The 19,912-nt window shown below is 54.8% G+C and overlaps 1 protein-coding gene across 2 annotated transcripts in view; it reads right to left on the bottom strand.

Moving 5' to 3' along the window:
- The window catches only part of NADSYN1 (NAD synthetase 1), a 46,882-nt gene that overhangs the window by 9,492 nt on the left and 17,478 nt on the right, over window positions 1-19,912 (bottom strand). For both annotated transcript variants that reach the window (XM_003909407.2, XM_009185405.4), the window contains exons 6-16: window positions 17,647-17,698; window positions 16,782-16,870; window positions 16,475-16,592; window positions 15,643-15,774; window positions 10,935-11,009; window positions 8,547-8,671; window positions 8,026-8,074; window positions 7,403-7,505; window positions 6,664-6,832; window positions 5,242-5,377; window positions 4,045-4,151 (exon numbers count right to left, since the gene is read on the bottom strand). In XM_003909407.2, coding sequence (XP_003909456.1) covers window positions 4,045-4,151; window positions 5,242-5,377; window positions 6,664-6,832; window positions 7,403-7,505; window positions 8,026-8,074; window positions 8,547-8,671; window positions 10,935-11,009; window positions 15,643-15,774; window positions 16,475-16,592; window positions 16,782-16,870; window positions 17,647-17,698 — 1,155 coding nt within the window. The remainder of the gene's footprint in view (window positions 1-4,044; window positions 4,152-5,241; window positions 5,378-6,663; window positions 6,833-7,402; window positions 7,506-8,025; window positions 8,075-8,546; window positions 8,672-10,934; window positions 11,010-15,642; window positions 15,775-16,474; window positions 16,593-16,781; window positions 16,871-17,646; window positions 17,699-19,912) is intronic.

Here is a 19,912-nt window from a genome sequence, read left to right as displayed (position 1 = left end):
CTCACACCCCCACGCCTTCTCACCCTTCCAGACCCTCACCGTGGAGCAATGTCGGGGGGTGTAAGACCCCCAGGGTCCCCACAGAGGGACAAGTGAGACCCTGCGCTGCCTTCAGTGGGGGCCGTCCCAGTCGCCCCATCACTCCCCGTCCTGTCCCGCCCAAGGGTCCTTTAGCAGGAGCTGGGATATGGGCCAGACGGGCCAGGGGAGATGACAGTCTCCATCTTACCACCTTTTCTCTTCCATCCCCAGTGACTGCCCAGGACTGGGGAAATCCGCCTGGGCTGACTCAGAGAGCACAGCCAGGCGAAATCCCGCAGTGCAGAGCTCAGCTCAACCTGCAGACCCACGGGGCCAGGACGCTGCCTCGCCTTGGCAGAAGGAAACTCCGGCTGGGAGGTCGGGGACCATGGGGATGGGGAGGCACGGTTATAGGGGGAAAATTGAGGCAGACTTTTTCTGGTGAAATCGAGACTGATTTGGTGGATTGGTGAGACTCTGAAGCCAGCAACAGGCGTGGCCATAAATTTCAACACAGGACCACCGAGTTCCAGCAGCTGTCCCCTCCTCCCGCGCTCTGCACGGAGCTTTCCCCCAGGCTGGTCACTTCCAGCAGCCGAAATCATGTTGTTAGATGCCCAGTTTCAACACAGTCTCTCAGCCCTGCATTCCCGTGCTGACCCCAACTTAACCCCGCAGGGCTGGCTTCACTCTCCCCTCCCCTCCTGCTCCCTCTGGAACCTTCTCCTGGGCCTGCCTCTGAACCCACCCCTCCTGCTGCTGGGGATGCGCTGGCCGGGCCCCCAGCAAAGCCACGCTCCTGCTTGGTCACCTGCTCTCATCTCGCCAGTAACATCCCCACTGCTCCGCACCAGCAAGTCCACCCCCTCTCTGTTGGTCTTTTCTTTACAGCATCTTAAGGCAAGAAAACAAATGGAGACCAGTCTGGGCAACAGAGCGGAAAGAAAAAAAAATTAGGTGTGGTGGTGCCTCTACAGTCCCAGCTACTTGGGAGGCTAAGGTGGGAGGATCGCTTGAGCCCAGGAGGTCGAGGCTGCAGTGAGCCGTGACGGTGCCATGGCATTCCAGCCTGGGTGACACAGCAAGACCCTGTCTCTAATAATAAAGCAAACTCCTTTTCCCGTCCCCACTGATCTCGGCAGTGCTTATCCTGCGCCTCCCCTCACCTTCGAAGTGAAATTCCTGGAAACAGCTGTCTCTGGCTTCTCACACCTCCCCCTGCCCCACACTGCACACTTTCCAAAACCAGCTCTGTGGGTCTTCCAGTCCCCGCTCAAGACCAGGCCTTTCAGGGAGACAATGACGGAACCTCAGTCCTGGGGCAGTCACGACTCAGGCCTTCACGGGTTCTTCTCCACCCACCCTCACCTCCCGCAGGCCTTTATGAAACCCACTTCTCAGTAGGGCCCTCCCTGGGTGAGCTGCTTACAAACTCCCAGCTCTCCCTTCCACTGCTTGAGCTCTCTCGGCAGATGTTTCCTACAACACACATGTTATCAGCCGGGTTATCGCTGTCTGCTCCTACTTGCAGAAAACAAGAATTGTTTCTGACTCATTCACACCACCGGGAAGAAAGCCTGATGGGGGACAGGTGTCCAACAGGCCCCTGACGAGCAGACAGGGACGCAACGGAACTAGAATCAGAAGCAATTCAACAACAGAATTACAGGGAAATTTAAAAGAAATCAACAATACACACTTCAGATTCTCGCCAGAACGCAGAGGAGGAGAAGGACTGGCTGTGTCCAGTGAGAAGAAGACAGCAGACGGGGATGCGGCATGTGAAACAGACAGAAGGGCTTTGCTACATCATGAGGGGCGTGTCCGCAGCCACAGAGCCTTCTGTCCCGCAATGAGAAAGGGGCAGCTGAGGGATTACGTTTGCTTATTTTCTCTTTTTTTTTTTTTGAGACAGAGTCTCGCTCTGTCGCCCAGGTTGGAGTGCAGTGGCGCCATCTCGGCTCACTGCCAGCTCCGCCTCCCAGGTTCACGCCATTCTTCTGCCTCCGCCTCCCCAGTAGCTGGGACTACAGGCGCCTGCCACCACGCCCGGCTAATTTTTTGTATTTTTAGTAGAGACGGGGTTTTACCGTGTTAGCCAGGATGGTCTCGATCTCCTGACCTCGTGATCCGCCCGCCTCGGCCTCCCAAAGTGCTGGGATTACAGGCGTGAGTCACCGCATCCGGCCCGTTTGTTTATTTTCTAAATGGCATCTAGAGACCTTCCAGCTCCCAGAACCCAATCCCGCCCTGGAAAAAATACTCGTTTCTTTGTTAACATTTTAAATACTAGAAAATGATGGACAAGAGTTGTGAGGGGAACTGTTATAACACAATTTTATAACAGATCAAATTCTTCCGCATCTACAAAAGCAATGAAAAACCAAACCAAACATCAATCTCCTCAACTACACCAGAGCTCAGAATACACACCAGCCACTCACCCCTCCTGAAAAATCAGTCCCTTACAAAGGCACCAGAGGCACCAGAAAAGCAATGATCAAAACATGCATGAGGAGGATGAGAATGTTTACACAGTATCAGGTGTTAATTTCAGATTTCTGTAATTAGAACAATAAAATAGGATTTAAAAGTAAAAAATCAGTTTTAAAAGAGAACACGTCTGTAGACAGATAAGGATGCAGAGTGATTAAGACACTTATACCCTTTGGGAGGCCGAGGCGGGCGGATCATGAGGTCAGGACATTAAGACTAACACGGTGAAACCCCGTCTCTCATAAAAATACAAAAAAATTAGCCGGGCATGGTGGTGGGCTCCTGTAGTCCCAGCTACTAGGGAGGCGGAGGCAGGAGAATGGTGTGAACCCGGGAGGTGGAGTTGCAGTGAGCCAAGATGGCGCCACTGCACTCCAGCCTGGGCGACAAAGCGAGACTGTCTCAAAAGAAAAAGGCACTCACACCATAGAAAAAAGGGAGGGATAGATGGATGGAAGGAAGGAAATGTGGACAGATGGGTGGATGGATGGACAAAGGGAGAGATGGGCGGATGGATGGGTAAGTGAACAGATGAAATGGTGAATGAATATATGGATAGATGAGTGGACAGATGGACAGATGGGTGGATGGACAGACACATGGGTGGATAAATGGATAGGTGGTTGGGTAGATGAATGTGTGGATGGACAGTTGGGTGGAGGGATGTATGGGTACACGGATGGATGGATGAGTGCACAGACAGATGGGTGAATGAATGGATAGGTGAGTGGGTGGGTGGATGGATGAATAGATAGGTCATAGGTGGGTGGGTGGACAGACAGATGGGTGGGTGGGTGAATGGATGGATGAATGGATGGACAGACAGATGGGTAGATGAATGGACAGGTGAGTGGGTATATGGATGGGTGGATGCATAGATGGATAGATGAATGGACAGATGGATGGATGGGTGGATAGATGGATGGCCCAACTGATGGATGGATAGATGGATGCAGAGACAAACAAATGAATACATGACAAATAGTTTTTGAAATTCCTCAGCTCCTAAGGAGCAACTAAGAATAGCATAGACAAGCTGAGAGGGGCAGAGGCTCACCTAAGGGAAGTGGGGAAACCAAGGCTGGAAAACAATTTCTAGGAGCCTCCACTGCTGGGCTCGAGGGGCAGCTTGAATTTTATCCGGGGAGTATTTTCAGTCCACATAAAAAATGAACTCTGGTTTGGAGGTAAAAACTAGCTGCAAAGGAATGACTGAAGAGGCAGTGGAACAGCCTAGAAGAAAGAGGGGAGCCCGACCATGGCAGAGGGCAGTGGGAAGATGAATTTGAGGCGCAGGAGAGACGAAGAACCACAAGGCTGATGAAAGTGGTGAGCACCCAGAGCCACTGGCAGGTACACAATGCTCATAGCTCTGCCACTCGGGGTGGGTGAAATTCTAGAGGAATGATGTTGTTCCAGGTACCAAACCCGCCATGAGAGGCACAGGAGTCACCCTCAGAGCGTGTCACCCTCAGAGTCCTGAGAGGTTCGGGGGCCCACCACCACGTGCCACTGGACCACACTCACCTCTCATCCACGTTGGCGGATCCCAGCACGAGGAGCCCACCACGGATGCCCCGAGACCAGAGGCTCAGCTGAGCAAACAGATAGGCGAGGACCATTCGTATTCGAGCCTGGACAACACAACAGAGGAAATAACAGGTTCCCTCGCAAAGGAACACACGGGAGATGCGCACCCACAAACTCTTGAAAACAAGAAAATTAAAACAGCTTAGGAGCTCTCTAGTGTTCTGGGAACATCAGAGTCTCAGAGTCCCACAGTGTCCCGAGGCCTTCCTCTCAGGGTTGTCCCAACTCCACAGGGCTCACGCAAGCTCGGTGGGGCTTGTCTTCAAAGATGGGAGCACCCGGAGCCCAGGAGGGCAGAGGGCAGAGGGAGCATCAGTGGCAGCACTGAGCTGTGGGGTCCCTGGGAGAAAGCTTGGCAACTGCATTTCCATCCCTTTACCACTGGCAGGAGGGGAGAGGTCACCAAGGCACAGCAGAAAGGGGACAGGGTGAGATAGGACAGATCCCAGCAGCGGGAGCCCTTGGCCTCTCTTCTCCTCCACCCATCATGGAGCACCCAGTCAAGTGCAGCAGCCCAGGAGGCAGACAGCGTCTGGGCTTTTCCCTGAGGATTAAAAAGACACACACTCACACACAGTCACGTGCACTCTCACATCATGCACACCCACCCACCCGCACGCTCACAGGCATGCTCATGCACTCACTCATGCACACAATTGTGCACTCATGTTTGTGCACACTCACTCGCACATCCACACACACTTGTGCACAAGCACTCACAAGCACACCCACACTTGTGCATACTCACATTCACACACTTGTACTCTCATACACTCATGTAACCTCTCACACTCATGCTCACACCCAGGCTCACACCCTCCTCTTGCACTCATGCTGGTGCACACACTCGTGCATGCACACCCTTACACCCCCGATCTTGCTCTTACACATCACAGGCTCACGCACCAACACACACACAGACCCCCTCCTTGTTAACAAGGCTGCATGACCGACGTCTTCAGTGAGGCACACAGGCTGTGACCCCAGCACTAGTTGTCCCTGAGCTCCCTGTGCCATGACCTTCATGGAGATGATGGCCCAGGCCGGGGCACCGACACATCCTGCAGTGATTGTCCCAGGGCTCCCTGCACCCCCACCCCCACCCCCAGGGGGCGCCGGCCCCGGCAGAGGCACCTGCACATTTTGCAGCGCCAGGTTTTCCCTGCTGCTTCCTCCATGAGCTGCGAACAGAGGGCTCTTCCCCGTCACCAGGCTGAAGATGCCCATGACGGCCTTCACGGCTGGATCAATGTTGAGACTGATGTGGTGGCTGGAGGGAGAAGGGGAGGTGTTGAAGGCAGCATGTGCACGTGTGTGCATGTGTGTGTGCATGTGCGGTGAAGCCCTGATGACCTAAAACTGACCATTGTAACCCGTTTAAAGCGTATGATTTGTAGTGTTTAGCAATCCACAGTGCTGTGCAGCCATCACCACCATCCAGCTCAGAACTTCCCATCACCAGAGAAGGAAACCCCATCCCACTGGCAGTCTGTCCCCACTCCCTCCTCCTCCAGCTCTGACAGCTGTGACACGGACAGATGCAGAGAGTGACAGACTCCCTCTCTCTCTGTGCCGTGGCCTGTTCTGGACATTGTGTGGAAATGGAATGAAACACCATGTGGCCTGGTGTGGCTGGCTCCACTCCTTTCATCCACACCATGTCTTCAAGGTTTCTCCTCACTGTGTCACGTGATTGTGCTCCACTCCTTTTCATGGGTGAATAATATTCCACTGTGTGAATGGACCACAGTTTCTTCCTCCGTTCATCTGAAATGGACCTTGGGTTGTCCCTACCTCTTGGCTTCTGCAAATGGTGCTGCTATGGACTTTCCTGAACAAGTATCTGTTTGGGTCCCTGCTTTTGATTCCTCTGAGTACATATCTAAGAGGAGAATTGTTGGGGGGCAGGGGGACAGCTTTTAGCTGAGCTCAACAAACAGGATGGGGAGCTGTTCATTTTCTCCTAGGAGCCATTACGGATGGAACATTCTAGATGGAAGCCAGTCTCTCTTCTCTGGAAAGGTGCCCTCCCTCCACTGTCCTCAGGTAGAGAACTGCCCGTGGAAGAGGCAGTGAGGGCAGGGTGAAGGGACAGGAGGAGGGGTAGGAGCCAGCCCGCAGCCAACTCCCAGGACCTGCTGTGCACCCTGGTGAGCACATACGACCTGCAGCCTTTACTGGGAATGCACGGAGTGAGGGGACGGAAGGGTGGAAATCGCAGGCACCATCGGAGACTCGGGTGGGTCAGATAGGGAGGACTCACACACAACTTCCCTGAAATCTGTCTCAAACCAAGAGAAAGTGGAGCCCTGTTAAACTCCTAGATGCACGTTTAAGCAATTGCTGATGACTGGAGAAACCAACTGGTCTATCTGTAGACAGTGGAATATTATTCACCCACAAAAAGGGACGGAACACTGACACGTTTGTCCACATCGTGGATGACACGATGTGGAGTGAATGAAGCCAGTCACCAATGTGCTCACAGGCAGAGCTTCCAGCGGCTCTGAGCCCTGTCAGCCGCCTGCCATGCCCAGCACCAGGGGCCAACTCCACCTTCCAATCTGCTGGGCCAACTCTCTGGCCCGGGTGCACGTGTCCTGGGAGGAGTTCTTGCTGGCCATGTAGCAGGTGGTCAGTATGCGTCCACAGAGGTCTCGGGGATCCTGAGGGGTGTAGCTGATCTGGTTCACGATGGTGCGGACATCAGCCAGCACTTCCTGATCTGAAAACCACCAGGACAGAATGGGTGGAAGTCACCTGAGTGTGTGGGGTGTCTACATAGTTCCACCCCAGTCTACAGTTCCCAGATGCCCGTGCAACTCCACCCCGGTCTACACCCCCAGGTGACTGTGCTGCTCCACCCTGGTCTACACCCCCAGGTGCCTGTGTAGCGCCAGCCCACGCTATGGCCCACAGCCCCATCCGACGGGCATCGTCACCCCTGTTCTGCTGCATATGCTAAGATGATGTTCGATACCATATCACACAGGGGAGGATGTGAACCTCCAACGCCTGTGTTCTCTCCACCAGGCCACACCGTGCACAGAGCAGGCAGGTGCAGCTCTGGAGACTCAGCCACATAGGCCCAAAGCTCCAGGAAGCTGCTGATGTCCTTGCTGCCTTGGCTGCAGGACCGGGATGTGACGTTGTGACATTTGTGCGTGGCCACAAAGCCCCTTTCACCCCGATGTCCACGGCATGGGTGTTTCCTCTGCCCCCTCCTGGGTCCCCGACTCAGGTAGCCCAAGGGCTGGACCCTGGAGCCTCCCTCAAGCCAACAGATGTCACCTACTTCCGCTCCTCACAGACTTGCAGACCTGGCAGCACATGGAGTAGACGAGGCAGGCGGTGGCTGCGCTGTCCACCCCGCCACTCAGGGGCAGCAAAAACCCCGCCTGGAATGGACCAACCAAACACAGTGTAAGCAGAGCCTCGGAGAAGCGGCATGCCCACAGACCAGCCAAGCTCCACCCACAGACCTCAAGGAGGCGTCCACAGAAATGCACGTGAGTGTCGGCACTTTCCACAGGGTCAGGACAAATACCCACATGTGGCAGGATTAATGGATTTTTCAGAGGGAAAAGAGACGCTTCGCTGTGGGGCGTGTCTGAGCTGATTCCACTGATGAACTGCAGATACGCGGGATTACAATGCTGGCGAGATGGCGAGCGTGACCCTGGATGCCGACAGGCTGGGTTCCGCCTCCAAAGGTGGAGCCGACCCACCAGCCACTGTGCCCACCTTGCCTCTGGCTAGTGCAGACTAAGTTCACCATGGAGGCAGAGTGATGAAACGATTTTTGTCATTTGCATTAAAAAAAAAAAAAAAAGAAAAAATCCCTCCCCTGCCCCAGAATAAAACCAGACCAACCAGTAGAACAAGCAAAGTGGGCTCACTAGAAACTGGAAGTCTTACCTGTTGGCTTCGTCTTAAAAAGTCCCAGAGCCAGCAGGCAGGTCCAAGGCTGCAGGGCAATCAGAACATGGAGCCCGGAGGCGGACGCCCCGGCCCACAGCCCCCAACAACCCACCCAAGCAGGCCCCAGGAGGCTGCAGTGCCGGAGTCAACGCTGGGCTCTCAGGACGCCCGTCTCTGCTTCACGCACCTCGTGAGAAGGGACGCATGTGATTCCAAAGACAGCCCCGGGACGTGGGTATTATCATCATCCTCATTTTAAAATGGGGACACTGAGCCACAGAAAGGACAGTGCCTTGGGGCCCAAGGTCACAGCCCGGGGAAGGAGTAGGACTGGGGGTCACACCCAGGAGGTCTGGCTCCAGCATCCATGCCCTCAACCCAGGGGAGGCACAGCTGCCTCCTGCCAAGTCTCCACCCAGGCAGGTTCTGAAAACCCACTGCGTGACCTCCAGGAGTCCCCACCCCAGAGGTGTGGCCACGCGGATGCCAGGTCCTTCCCAGGGGTCGGGGCCACACACCTTATCTCCTCCTCAGGGCTGTGGTATTTCCACTCGATGGGCTCAGAGACGGGTGCCAGGAGGTCCTCATGGCACGAGAGGGCAAAGTCCACCTTCACTCGGGGGTAAGGGCTCGCCCTGCTGGCCTGGCAATGGAGATTCAGACAGGATGACTCCCAGCTTCACCGAAACCCTCTGGGTCCCCCGGACCGACAGGCAAGCAGGACTCCATCAGCCATGTCAAAACCACAGCGAGGCCACCCTCACTGCCACAAGGATGGCGAGGAGCAAAACGACCAATGGCAACAGGTGTTGGTGAGGGGTGAGAAACCGGGGTTCTCATACCCGGCTGCCCGGAACCCACCACGGTGCAGCCGTGTGGCAAACGCTCTGGCAGCTCCTCAAAAGGCTCAACAGAGCCAGGGGTGGTGGCTCACACCTGTAATCCCAGCACTTTGGAAGGCCGAGGCAGGTGGATCACCTGAGGCCAGGAGTTCGAGACCAGACAGACCAGTATGATGAAACCCCGTCTCTACTAAAAATACAAAAATTAGCCAGGCATGGTGGTGGGCGCCTGTAATTCCAGCTACTCGGGAGGCTGAGGCAGGAGAATCGCTTGAACCTACGAGGCACAGGTTGTGGTGAGCCAGGATCGCACCGTTGTACTCCAGCCTGGGTGACAAGGGTGAAACTCCGTCTCAAAAAAAAAAAAAAGCAACGAGAAAAAAAAACACAAAAAATGGCTAACAGAGTTATCATAAGACCCAGCCAATTCCACTCCTGGATAGACACACCCAAGAGAAATGAAAACACGTGTTTCCTCCAACAAAAGTACATGTATGTTTGTAGCAGAATTATTCATGATAGAAAGTGGAAGCATTCCTGATGCCCATCAGTGGGTGAGTGAATAAACACAACGTGTCCATCTCCGCTGCAGAACACGCTCTGACCACACAAAGGGATGAACTACAGTCACTCCCTGTATCTGTGGGTTCTACACCCACAGATTCAACCGCACGCAGATAGAAGATACAGTAATCACGGGATCTGAAGCCCATGGATACAGAGGGCCGACTGTTCGTGTCAGTGAGCTCTGCAGGGGGCACTGTGGGACACAGGCATCCCTGCAGGGGATCGGTGGAGGCTGAGGCTCCCAGATCCAACCCCTGTGGATATCGAGGGGTGGCTGCACCCGACACATAGATAAACCTTGAAGACAGCACAGTAAAGTGTGGGAAGCCATACACTATGTGATTTCATCCCAATGAAATGTCGAGAATAGGCAAATTCATGAAGACAGAGAGTAGACTTGTGGTTGTCAGGGGCGGAGGAGGGGAACGGGGTGGAGTTTCTTTTTGGGGTAATGAAAATGCGCTAAGATTGTGGCTGCATAACTCCACGAGAACCCGAAAAAGCACTGAATCGGGTGCTTAAATGGATACATTGGGTGGTATGGCAAATACGACTTAATAAAACTGCTATGAAAACAAAGGCTGGGCATGGTAGTTCACGCCCGTAACTCCAACACTTTGGGAGGCCAAGGTGAGAGGATTGCTTGAGCCCAGGAGTTCAAGACCATCCTGGGCAACATAGTGAGACCCTGTCTCTACAAAAGAAAAAAATTAAAAACTAGTTGGGCATGGTGGCATGTGTCTGTTGTCTCAGCTGCTTGGGAGGCTGAGGTGGGAGGATCACTTGAGTCCCAGAGGTCCAGCCTGCGGTGAGCTGTGATGGTACCACCGCACTCAAGCCTGGGACACAGAATGAGACCCTGTGTCAATCAATCAACAGCAGAAGAGTCCGCTCTGTTACGAGCATCACACTTCTTCAATGTCTGCGAAAATCACTGTCTCAGGACAGCTGCACAGTTGGATATCCTATTTGTGATGACATCCCACAGAAATGCAGAGCTCCAGGCTACCAGCGGCAGGACCTTGGGCTGCAGGAGGGGTGTTACTTGCATCCCAGGGTCTCAGACACAGGCTCGCTTGTGCCTTGGACCTTGCCTCCGACTGCCGAGGTGGGGACCAGCCTTGGCTGCACACTGTGTGCCTGTTCCTACTGCGCTTGCCACCCCCCACCTTGAGGCCTTCCTGGGCTCCAAGGCTGCTTGGGTCTTCCTTGTGTGGCAGCCCCTAGCACACTGACCGTCTCGTCTCGTCAGCCTCTCCGCCTGCCTGTTCCCAGCTCACCCCAGCTCAGGGCCTGGCTCAAGCAGAGGACGATGGGGAAGAGATGGAAGCAGGTTCCGTCTACAGCACCAGCCCTTTCCACACTTGGGAAGTCCGGAACTTCCCGTTGGACTTTTCAGGCACTGCACCCTCATGGCCGCCACCAGGCCCGCACGAATGGGGCCACTTTCCACATCTTTGAGGAGCGTCCCACACAGTTGTCTACTGGAGCACTCACCGCCAGGTTTCGAGATGAAATCTCCGCCCTATAGCTCCGGACGTCCTCCAGATCCAGCGTGGCCGTCAGGACTTCCTGGGGAAGGAAATTTCAAAGAGAACCTGTGATTTCCTGTTTGTTCCACTCCCACGTGTAATGTGGCCGCTGTCAAAGGTGTTGTCACACCTTCTAAAGCAGGGACTGAGACCCCTGAATTCCTGGGGGCCCAGGGATGGGACAGATGACATTGAGGCCAGCCCACAGCTCTTCCCCTCACTGTTGCCACCAGAACCTCCACTGCATTCAGACACTGGCCAAGCTGACCCTAATCGTAGCTGGGGCCACCACCTATAAGACCCCTTGCCCCACTATCAATTACGAGACCCACCCCTGAGTCCAATTAAGACCCCCCGTCAGTAAAGACACCCCATCAATTAAGACCACCCCATCTAGTAAGACCACCCCTATCCATTAGACACCCTATCGATAAGACACCCCGTCAAGACAAGGCTCCCATCAATTAAAGACCCCTGTCAAGACACCCGTCAGTAAGACTTGCCTGTTGGTAAGACCTGCCTCCCTGTCAGTAAGACACCCCCATCAGTAAGACCAACTCCGGCTGTCCAGGGCAGACACCCTGTTATTCAGACTGCCCCCCTGTCAATTAAGACTGTATCAGTAGGGGCACTCCTATAAGACCCTGTCAGTGAGACTAACTCCCTGTCAGTGGGCCTTACGATCAGTAAGACCAGTACACATCAGTAAGACCCTGTCAGTCAGACCCCATATGCAGACACCCTTGTCAGTGGAGACCACTCCCGTCAGTAAGACACCTGTCAGTAAGACCCCGTCAGTGGGCCTAATAAGACCGCCATCCATTCAAGACCTCTACAAATCAGTAAAGACTGCCCTCTATCCAATGGAACCCCATCCATTAAAGACTGTGCCATGAGACACTTATACATCAGTGGAACCTCCTATCAGTAGACACCATCCAGTAGGAACTGCCCCTGTAAGACACCCCACTTACATCAGTAAGACACCCCTGTCAGTAAGACACCCCCGTCAGTAAGACACCCCCCTGTCAATGGAGCCCTGTCAGTAAGCCTCTGCAGGAGACTTCAAAATGTCCCTCTCATCAAAAAGACACACAGGGAGCCAGGCCTTTGCTGCCTCTGCATGTGGCTGTGTGAAGATGGGATGGCTGGAGCTGCTGCAAACATCCATTACCCAGAGGAGGCAGCACAGGACTGAGGCCAGCACAGAGGGAGAGGTGGAGCTGGAAGGGTTAACCTGGGGCTGAGACCAGCACAGGAGGAGCTGGGAGGAACAACCTGAGACAGAGAGCCAACACAGAGGAGAAATCGGGCTGGAGGGAGGACAACCCTGGGACTAGAGGCCCAGCACAGGAGGGAAATTGTGGAGCCACAAGGAGGGGACAACCTGAGACTAAGAGGCCAACACAGAAGGAGAGGCGGGCCCTGGAGGACAGCAGCAGCCCTGGGACTGAGGCCAACACAGAGGAGGGCGGAGCTGGAGGACAACCTGAGACTGAGGCCAACACAGAGGAGGGTGGAGCTGGGGGAGGGCAGAGGCAGAGCCACAGGCCCGGTATCCATGCCAGGGTCCTGGCCCGGATGTGCTGCCTGTGTCACAGGAGGTGACACTGCCTTGCCTTTGAACCTGGCTGTGGTAGGGGTTCTGCCAATTGCAGTATATGCAGAAATGAGATTTTAACTCAGGGGTTATTCCTTCATGAAAAAATACCTTTATCAAATTGTGTTCCTGAGTGTTGCCTTGCTAAACACAAGCGTGGGACAGCGGGAACAGCACCTGCACCACTGTGGTGGTTCACAGAATGGCCGTGGCCACCTTGCGCGCCCCTCACTCCTACTGCTGTAACAGGGGGCCAGACCTGGCTAGAGATGCCCATGAAGACAAGGAGACCGATTCACGCATCCTGTGGTTCTCTGGCTGCTTTCCAAAGTGATGGCACTGCGGCCACCAAGCTTCCATGCAGAAAGCCATGGTAAGTGTGAAGCCATAAAACAATGGAGATGGGGGAGGTGAGGATTGTTCCATGAGAAGGTGGCTCCATCCCACTCTCCCTAAGGCTAGGTTAACAGCCTTCCATATTGCAGCCTGACTCCAGGCACCCAACAAGCCGGAAAGCCCAGGGGATTAGGAAGACCCTAAGAAACATGGGCCCGACGAGGGGGACCGGCAGGTCTGTTGCTCGAGCGGGAGGCAGAAGGGGAGACTCTCAAATGATTCCACGTGTCACAAGACTTCTGTTGACGATTTCAGGTGCACCACGGAGGACCTGGCAGAGGGCGGTGTCCTGAGCCTGAGGACAGCACTGCCACTCTCAATGTAGCAGACCTGTGGCTGTAGCCTAGGACGGAGATCTCGGGCCACATCAGGAATTCTAGAGACAACGGCTCCTGGATTCTAGTGCATGAAACAACTGCCTGGCGCTCACTAAAAATGCAGACCCCCAAAGACTCCGGTTCAGGGGCTTGATGTGGGGCCAGGAACCTGCGGGGGTCCTGGGGCAGGTGATTCCCAACACACCTGCCAATCAACACGACCGCCAGCGTGCCTGTGGCTGTGACGTGGGGAATGGGGAGAGGACCACACTTCCCATCAGCAGGAACTTAATCCTTCTCTTCAAAGCCCTTCCAGCTCTGTCGTGGTTAACGACGAAGAGCAAGGAGGTCTGCAGGGACGCTGTCACGTGGAAAGCAGGGCCTGGAGTTGAGACGGCCACACCCTTGCCTGCCCCCTGTGCAAGAAACCCCTGAAAAGACCGTGGAATTCTTTTTCAGGGTAAAGTTCACTCGGTCCACTTTGAAACTGGTTTGGTTTCGTAACCGCCTCCGTGCTGACCGCACCTATGCTGTGCAGAAAGCACCAGACAGAATCGTGAGGATGGGAACGCAGGGGCAGCAAAGCAACGAAACCGCTCAGACAGCCTCTCAGAGTCGGTGACGCCAGGACACAGACTCACTCTGCTCCTGCAAAACCAGCTGCAGAACTCGTCTCCTGTGCTACTGCCTGCCTCGGTGAATCCGACGCTTTAATGCCCGTCCCCAACAAGAGTAGAATGGAATGCTGTCGGGTCCAAAGATGAGTCCGGCGACGCTGTGTGCGGGAGGGAGCGCTGGGGACCCGCGAGGGGTCTGAGCCCGAGAGTGGGGATGCTCCCACCCACGCCGGCTTGGGACAGAACTAAAAGTTACTTTTTGTTGTATTTGTGCACTTGGGATTGATTTCCATTTTTGGCAATAACAGCCCGTTTTTTCTCGTTTGCTTCAAAAACCGAAAGGGAGGCCAGGTGCGGTGGCTCACACCTGTAATCCCAGCACTTTGGGAGGCCGAGGTGGGTGCATTGCCTGAGCTCAGGAGTTTGCGACCAGCCTGGGCAACACGGTGAAACCCTGTCTCTACTAAGTAAAGTACAAAAAATTAGCCGGGTGTGGCAGCAGGCGCCTGTAGTCCCAGCTCCTCGGGAGGCTGAGGTAGAATTGCTTTAACCCGGGGGGCGGAGGTTGCAGTGAGACAAGATCGTGCCACTGCACTCCAGCCTGGGCAATAGAGCGAGACTCTGTCTCAAAGACAAACAAACAAACAAAAAACTGAAAGGAAGAGTGGCCCAAACCTCTCCCAGGACTTTCTACCTGTGGTCCCTTCTCTGAGGAGGAAGTTCGCGCCCATCGCGGTAACGATCACCTGGGAAGCCCTGCCCCGTGCTAATGCGCATCTTTAGACGCAGAACGTGCAGAGCTTTCATCAGCTTCCCAAAGGAATCTGGGGCTCCAACAAGGTCCTGAACCCCATTCCAAGCGGCAGCTCAGTTGCTGGTGAGGACTGTGCCAGCAGGGTTCTTAGCTTTGTTCTCTGTTATCTCCTTCCTCTGAGCACCCACATATCTGTGTCGCTTCAGGATAGCAATGGCGCTTCCAACCTGTAACTCACAGCTTCCCCAGGGCTGTCCCTCACGCAGCTGGCCACTGTGTGCTCAGAGAGCCCCATAGAACAAAGCCTCGCTGACCAGAGTGTCCTGGGGTCTCCACTCCTGCTTCCCCGGACTCAGGGACAGCGTGGTGTAAGGCCTTAGATGAGTATATGTGGCCTCAACACCCGGGGAAGAATGGCAGGGCCTTGAACGGCCTCACCATGAGCTCCCCTGACGGCTCTGCTCCTGAGGATAAGGCCCCCTCACCAAACGGGGGATCCCTAGACCTGTCTCGGGGGCCATGGAGTCTGCTCCTTTCAAAGGAGCGGCTCTGGTTCCCTGCCAGCCCTTGGAATTCCAACCAACCAACACCACCCTCCCACAGGCGCCAGGCGGCACCCGTCCTCTCGGCACCACAGAGCCTGCCTCCCACCGCGGGCTGTCCCCTTGGTTCCTGAGTGCACTCCCACCTGGCCCTGCGGGGCACGGAGCCCTCCTCCCGCACTGTGGGTACGCAGAACTCGTAAGCTGCCCACAACCTCAACCGTCCAGTACCATGTGCCGTGTGTCGGGGTTCGGCTATCCTCAGACTCGAGGGTGGGAGGTTCCCCCCTCACCAACCAGGTAAATCAGAGGCCATCAGAGCAGGCGGGACCCCCGGGGGCTTCTCCACAGGGGCCCTCACTAAGCACCCGGCTTACAGGAGAGGGCCAGGAGCTCGGCCTCTGCACAGGGAACCCTCCCCCAGTCACGTCCAGGCCCGTTCATTACCACGTCATCCAGAGAAAACTGGGATCCTTGAGCGAAGACGCTTCCGTTCATGGCGATCATGGCGCAGCCGTCGTAGTAGAGGCGGTCCCCGTCACAGCCCTTCTGGTTGGCCAGCAAGTAAATCCCACCGTTCTGGAAAAGGCAGAGCCCACAGCGGAGTGGTCAGCTGTGGTCCACCGCCCTCGCCTGCCACCTGCCCGCGTACAGGAACGTCCCCCCAGTCCCGCGAGGTCATCATGAGCGGCCCCACCACCGCCGAGATAACGCGCAGGTGTAGGGAAGCACAGACCCCTGAAGCTGCCGCGAGCCCGGCCTTGCTAGGCGCCAGGCTCTTCGTAAAACATGTGTTTTTGCTTCATAACAACCCTACAAGGCAGACCCCGTCACCTCTCTGAGGCATGATGAGGTTCAGACAAGCCAAAGAAAGCTCCGTGTGATGAAGCCAAGATTCAAACGCGGCTCAGCTAAACCCACACCTGCAACGTGAGGGACGAACCAGCACCGCCCGCTGCACCTCTCACTGCCCAAGAGCAGGAGCAGCAAACGTGCGGGTGTTCCCTACGCCCCGCCATCATGCCAACGAACAAGGAGCACGTCCTGGTTCCTGGTCACGGCAGGGAGGGTGACGGGGTCGGCTTCCTGGGGTAGCTGCGCAGGTGAGATGGGCTGTGCCAGCGAAGCCCCGGGGGGCGGCAGGGCACACTTGTTGAGTCCAGGCCGTAATTACAAGCCCAGAAGGTCCATCTTGTGTGGGCCCAGCCCTGCAATGATGCAGGAGTGCTTGAGATGCAGTGCCTACCCCGTGGTGCACACTCCCTGACCCAACCCCTACCTTGCTGGTGGCCATAGTCACGAGATCCACCCTGGTGTTGGCTTTGCGCAGCACGTGGTGACTACCCGAGGCATTGGTGATGATCTCCACTCCATCCAGGCCCATGTCGATGTGCGGGCTGCGGGCAGAGGCAGGTGAAGAGAAGAGGCCACCAGACTCCTCCAACCCAGCCTCCCAGGCGGCCCCTCACACTTTCCCATGGCAGCTCCCGGCCGACGGTCATGGCCCCAGGAGGTCTGCAGTCCCAGGTCCTCCCAGCTGGCCCATGTGAGGCGGGCGATCGGACAGCACGGGGCATGGGGCTGACCTGTGGGGTGTCCAGAGCTCCTCACAGATCTCACTTCCAATGCAGGTGTCCCACGTGGCCAGCACCGCATCTCCGAAGGGCGCAGTTTCCTGCCGTCGGAAGAGAAGAGTGCATAAGATTCATTGGTCACGCCCTGTCTGGGCCACAAACACTACCTAGGGCCACACACATCCTGCAGCCACAAGAGCTGGAGTGGGCTCTGGGCTCTCGCACATTCCGAAGAGGTGGGTGCCCTGTGGCTGCACATGGGACACTGGGTGGTGCCAGGAAGAGGAGCCTTTAGGAGCCTATATGTGGAATAAGGGGATGCCTGTACTCTGAGCAGCCAAGGGGCAGAATGTCACGGTCACCAATGGGGTTGCCAATAGGGGTCAGCGGCTTCTGAAGTGACCCTGTTCCGTGATCACACTGAAGCAGCTGCTGCCCTGTGTTGATGAAACTCGGCCCCCGCTCCCAGCCACAGAGCAGCGGCTGAGAGGGGACACCAGGGTGCCTTCCCTTAGAATTCAAAATTGAGAACAGGGCAGTTTGCTGTGGGTCTAGATAACACTTAAATGTAGGAACACAGCCCCTGGGGCGGAGAAGGCTGTCTTCTGCCACGAGGAGGACACCAAGAGGAGGAAGCCAGTGTGAGCAGGGAAAGGGAGAAAAGCAGCCCCAAGGCCAGGAGGAGCCGCCCTGGCTGCTGCCTGGCCCGCAGCCCCCCTCGCTATAGGAACCTGCCTCCTTTGTCTGTTTCAGACCTGTGCGCACTGTGGTGCCTTCCGTTACCTGGATCCCAAAGGGTTCCCGCCCCACCCGGTCCACTGTTGCCTGAGAACAGCGACAGCCGACTGGAAAATGGGCTCCACACCCAGGGACTCGCCTGCTTTGTCAGGTCCTGTATCATCCGAGGCAGAAGGTACTCCTCCGTGTGCCTGGAGAGGAAAACACCAAGGATCTGAGGATGAGCATCTCAGGACAAATGAGGAAGGGCAGCTACATTTAAACAAAACTCAAACTGAACCCTCCGAACTGATGAACTGGCAAAGGAACTGCCAAGTGTTCCCCCAGTGCAATAAACAATTGCATGAAGGTAAAGAGTATGAAGGTGGCTTGAGGAGACTACGTGACATCGTGGTGGGCTGGGCTCTCCGAGCATCAGGCTGTCTCAGTTTCCCCACACGCTCATGGTCATCTTTATGGAGAGATGTGTCACAGGGGATTCGCTGAGAACTGACCACGCTGTCCCATGGAGAAATCCGGGTGGAATTCCTGATTGCTGTTACTGAATCAGAAAAATCATGTGGCATTAACCCGAAACACAATGACAAACCCGTACATCCCTGGAATAAAATGATGCTCTCAATTCGAGAGATGGGGAGGAGGGTTTAATACCAACTTTAGTGCAAGGTGTCCCAAGACGCTCCACCAAGAGGTGGAATCTTCAAAATAGACGGTTCACGTATTTGACTTCCAACAGGCTGTTACAAGATGCGCCACTCAGACTTGCAAGGAACTCTGTTTCCTTTTTGCTTTCTTAGAATTCCCAGGAGCCTTCTGGGCATGGTTTTAGTAGCTCTCTTTACTTAAGAAATGTTAAAAGTTGAGAAACTGAGTCAATGATGTCTTTTCCCCTCATTCACATAGGGAACGGGGACATGAAGATACCCTACAGACCTCCAGGCTGCCTTGCCATCCCATATTGAGCACTCAGTTCACCCTCATAGCCTGTTGATGGCGATGCTGCTGCACCAACATGCATTTTAAACACAGGAACCATCCAAACATCTCTCCCTTCATCTGCACCTTTCCCTCGACTCATGCAAAGACCCCCCGGGCACCAGACAAAAGACCCAGCAGGACGGGCATGCACCCAGCCTTGCCCCTCACTGCAGCTGTGCTCCACGGCCAGCGCACACCTTGAGAATGGCTCTCTGCAGGCAAGGACCAGGCCTTAGTTATGTTTTCCTAAGAGGACCTGGAACCTGGAATGGCACCTTGAGCCTTCCAAGTACTCTTTACTAAAGCAGGGGCATGGTGAACATGACCATTTCTTGTCATCATCTGGCAAAGCTCCCAGAGGATTAGAAACCTCAGCTTTCTCTAAGCGAACCAAAATGTGCAGTTGCTTCTGGTGGGCTCCAGCCTCACCTTCCTGCCACCCCTTCCACAGGGATGAAAGGAATACCATCCCAGAGGGCCCATTGTGACACCTGACACCGAGGTATTCATGAGACAAAAGGGGGAAGGAGGAACAGGAGCCCCACACTTATGCTCTGAAATCCTAGAGACAACATCAACTGATAAAAGGTCTCAACACAAGCACAAATAAATGACAGGAGACAAGTTGACAACTAAGAAAAGATTTTGAAAAGTCTTAAAATGCTTGCAGATTCGAAAAACAAAGCACAGGATAGAGCCCCGTGAAAAGCACTGCAGAGAAGACAAATTCAGGGGAATAAAACTGCCAGAAAAAAATGCAAATACATGAAGACAGTGATGGTTAGAAAGAAGATGAAAGATAAGGCAGGCAGACACAGACATGTCACTTGCCAGTCATCAAGGTTCCTGAAGAACAGAACGGAAGCAAAAGAACAAAAGCCTTTGGAAGCAGAAAATAGGTCAACTTTCCCGAAATAAGAAGACCTGAATGTGAAGTCGAAAAACCTTACAGCCTTACAGGGTATAATAACAAATGATGAGAACCCCCAAGCCATTTGCTGGAGCTACTGAACCTCCAGAGTCGTAGAGACATCCCACAGGCACCTCGGCAGGAAAAGCTGGTTCCTGCAGAAGCAGCGCTAAAATCTGGTTGGCCACAGACTTCCTTTATGGATTCGTTTTATTGCAAAATATGTTACGCAAAAGAGTACAAAGGCACACATGTGTAATTAAAGGATATTAAAATAAGTCCAGTGCATGCAGTACCCAGGTGAAGGAGCAGAGCATCGCCTGGACCTCCGAGCCCCCAGCGTGTGATGCTCTCTTCTTGGAAGTGCTCCCTGCAACAAATCTCGCCTATCTTTGTACTTCAACCCAGGTGCGCTGATATGGTCTGGCTGTGTCCCCACCCAAATCTCACCTTGAATCATAGCTCCTGTAATTCCCACATGCTGTGGGAGGGACCTGGTGGGAGATAAATTAACCAC

Source organism: Papio anubis, chromosome 12 (genome assembly GCF_008728515.1).
Source record: "Papio anubis isolate 15944 chromosome 12, Panubis1.0, whole genome shotgun sequence".
NCBI classification, from domain to species: domain Eukaryota; kingdom Metazoa; phylum Chordata; class Mammalia; order Primates; family Cercopithecidae; genus Papio; species Papio anubis.
The sequence above is the reverse complement of the archived record's forward strand: the minus strand, read 5'-3'. Positions and strand labels throughout refer to the sequence as shown.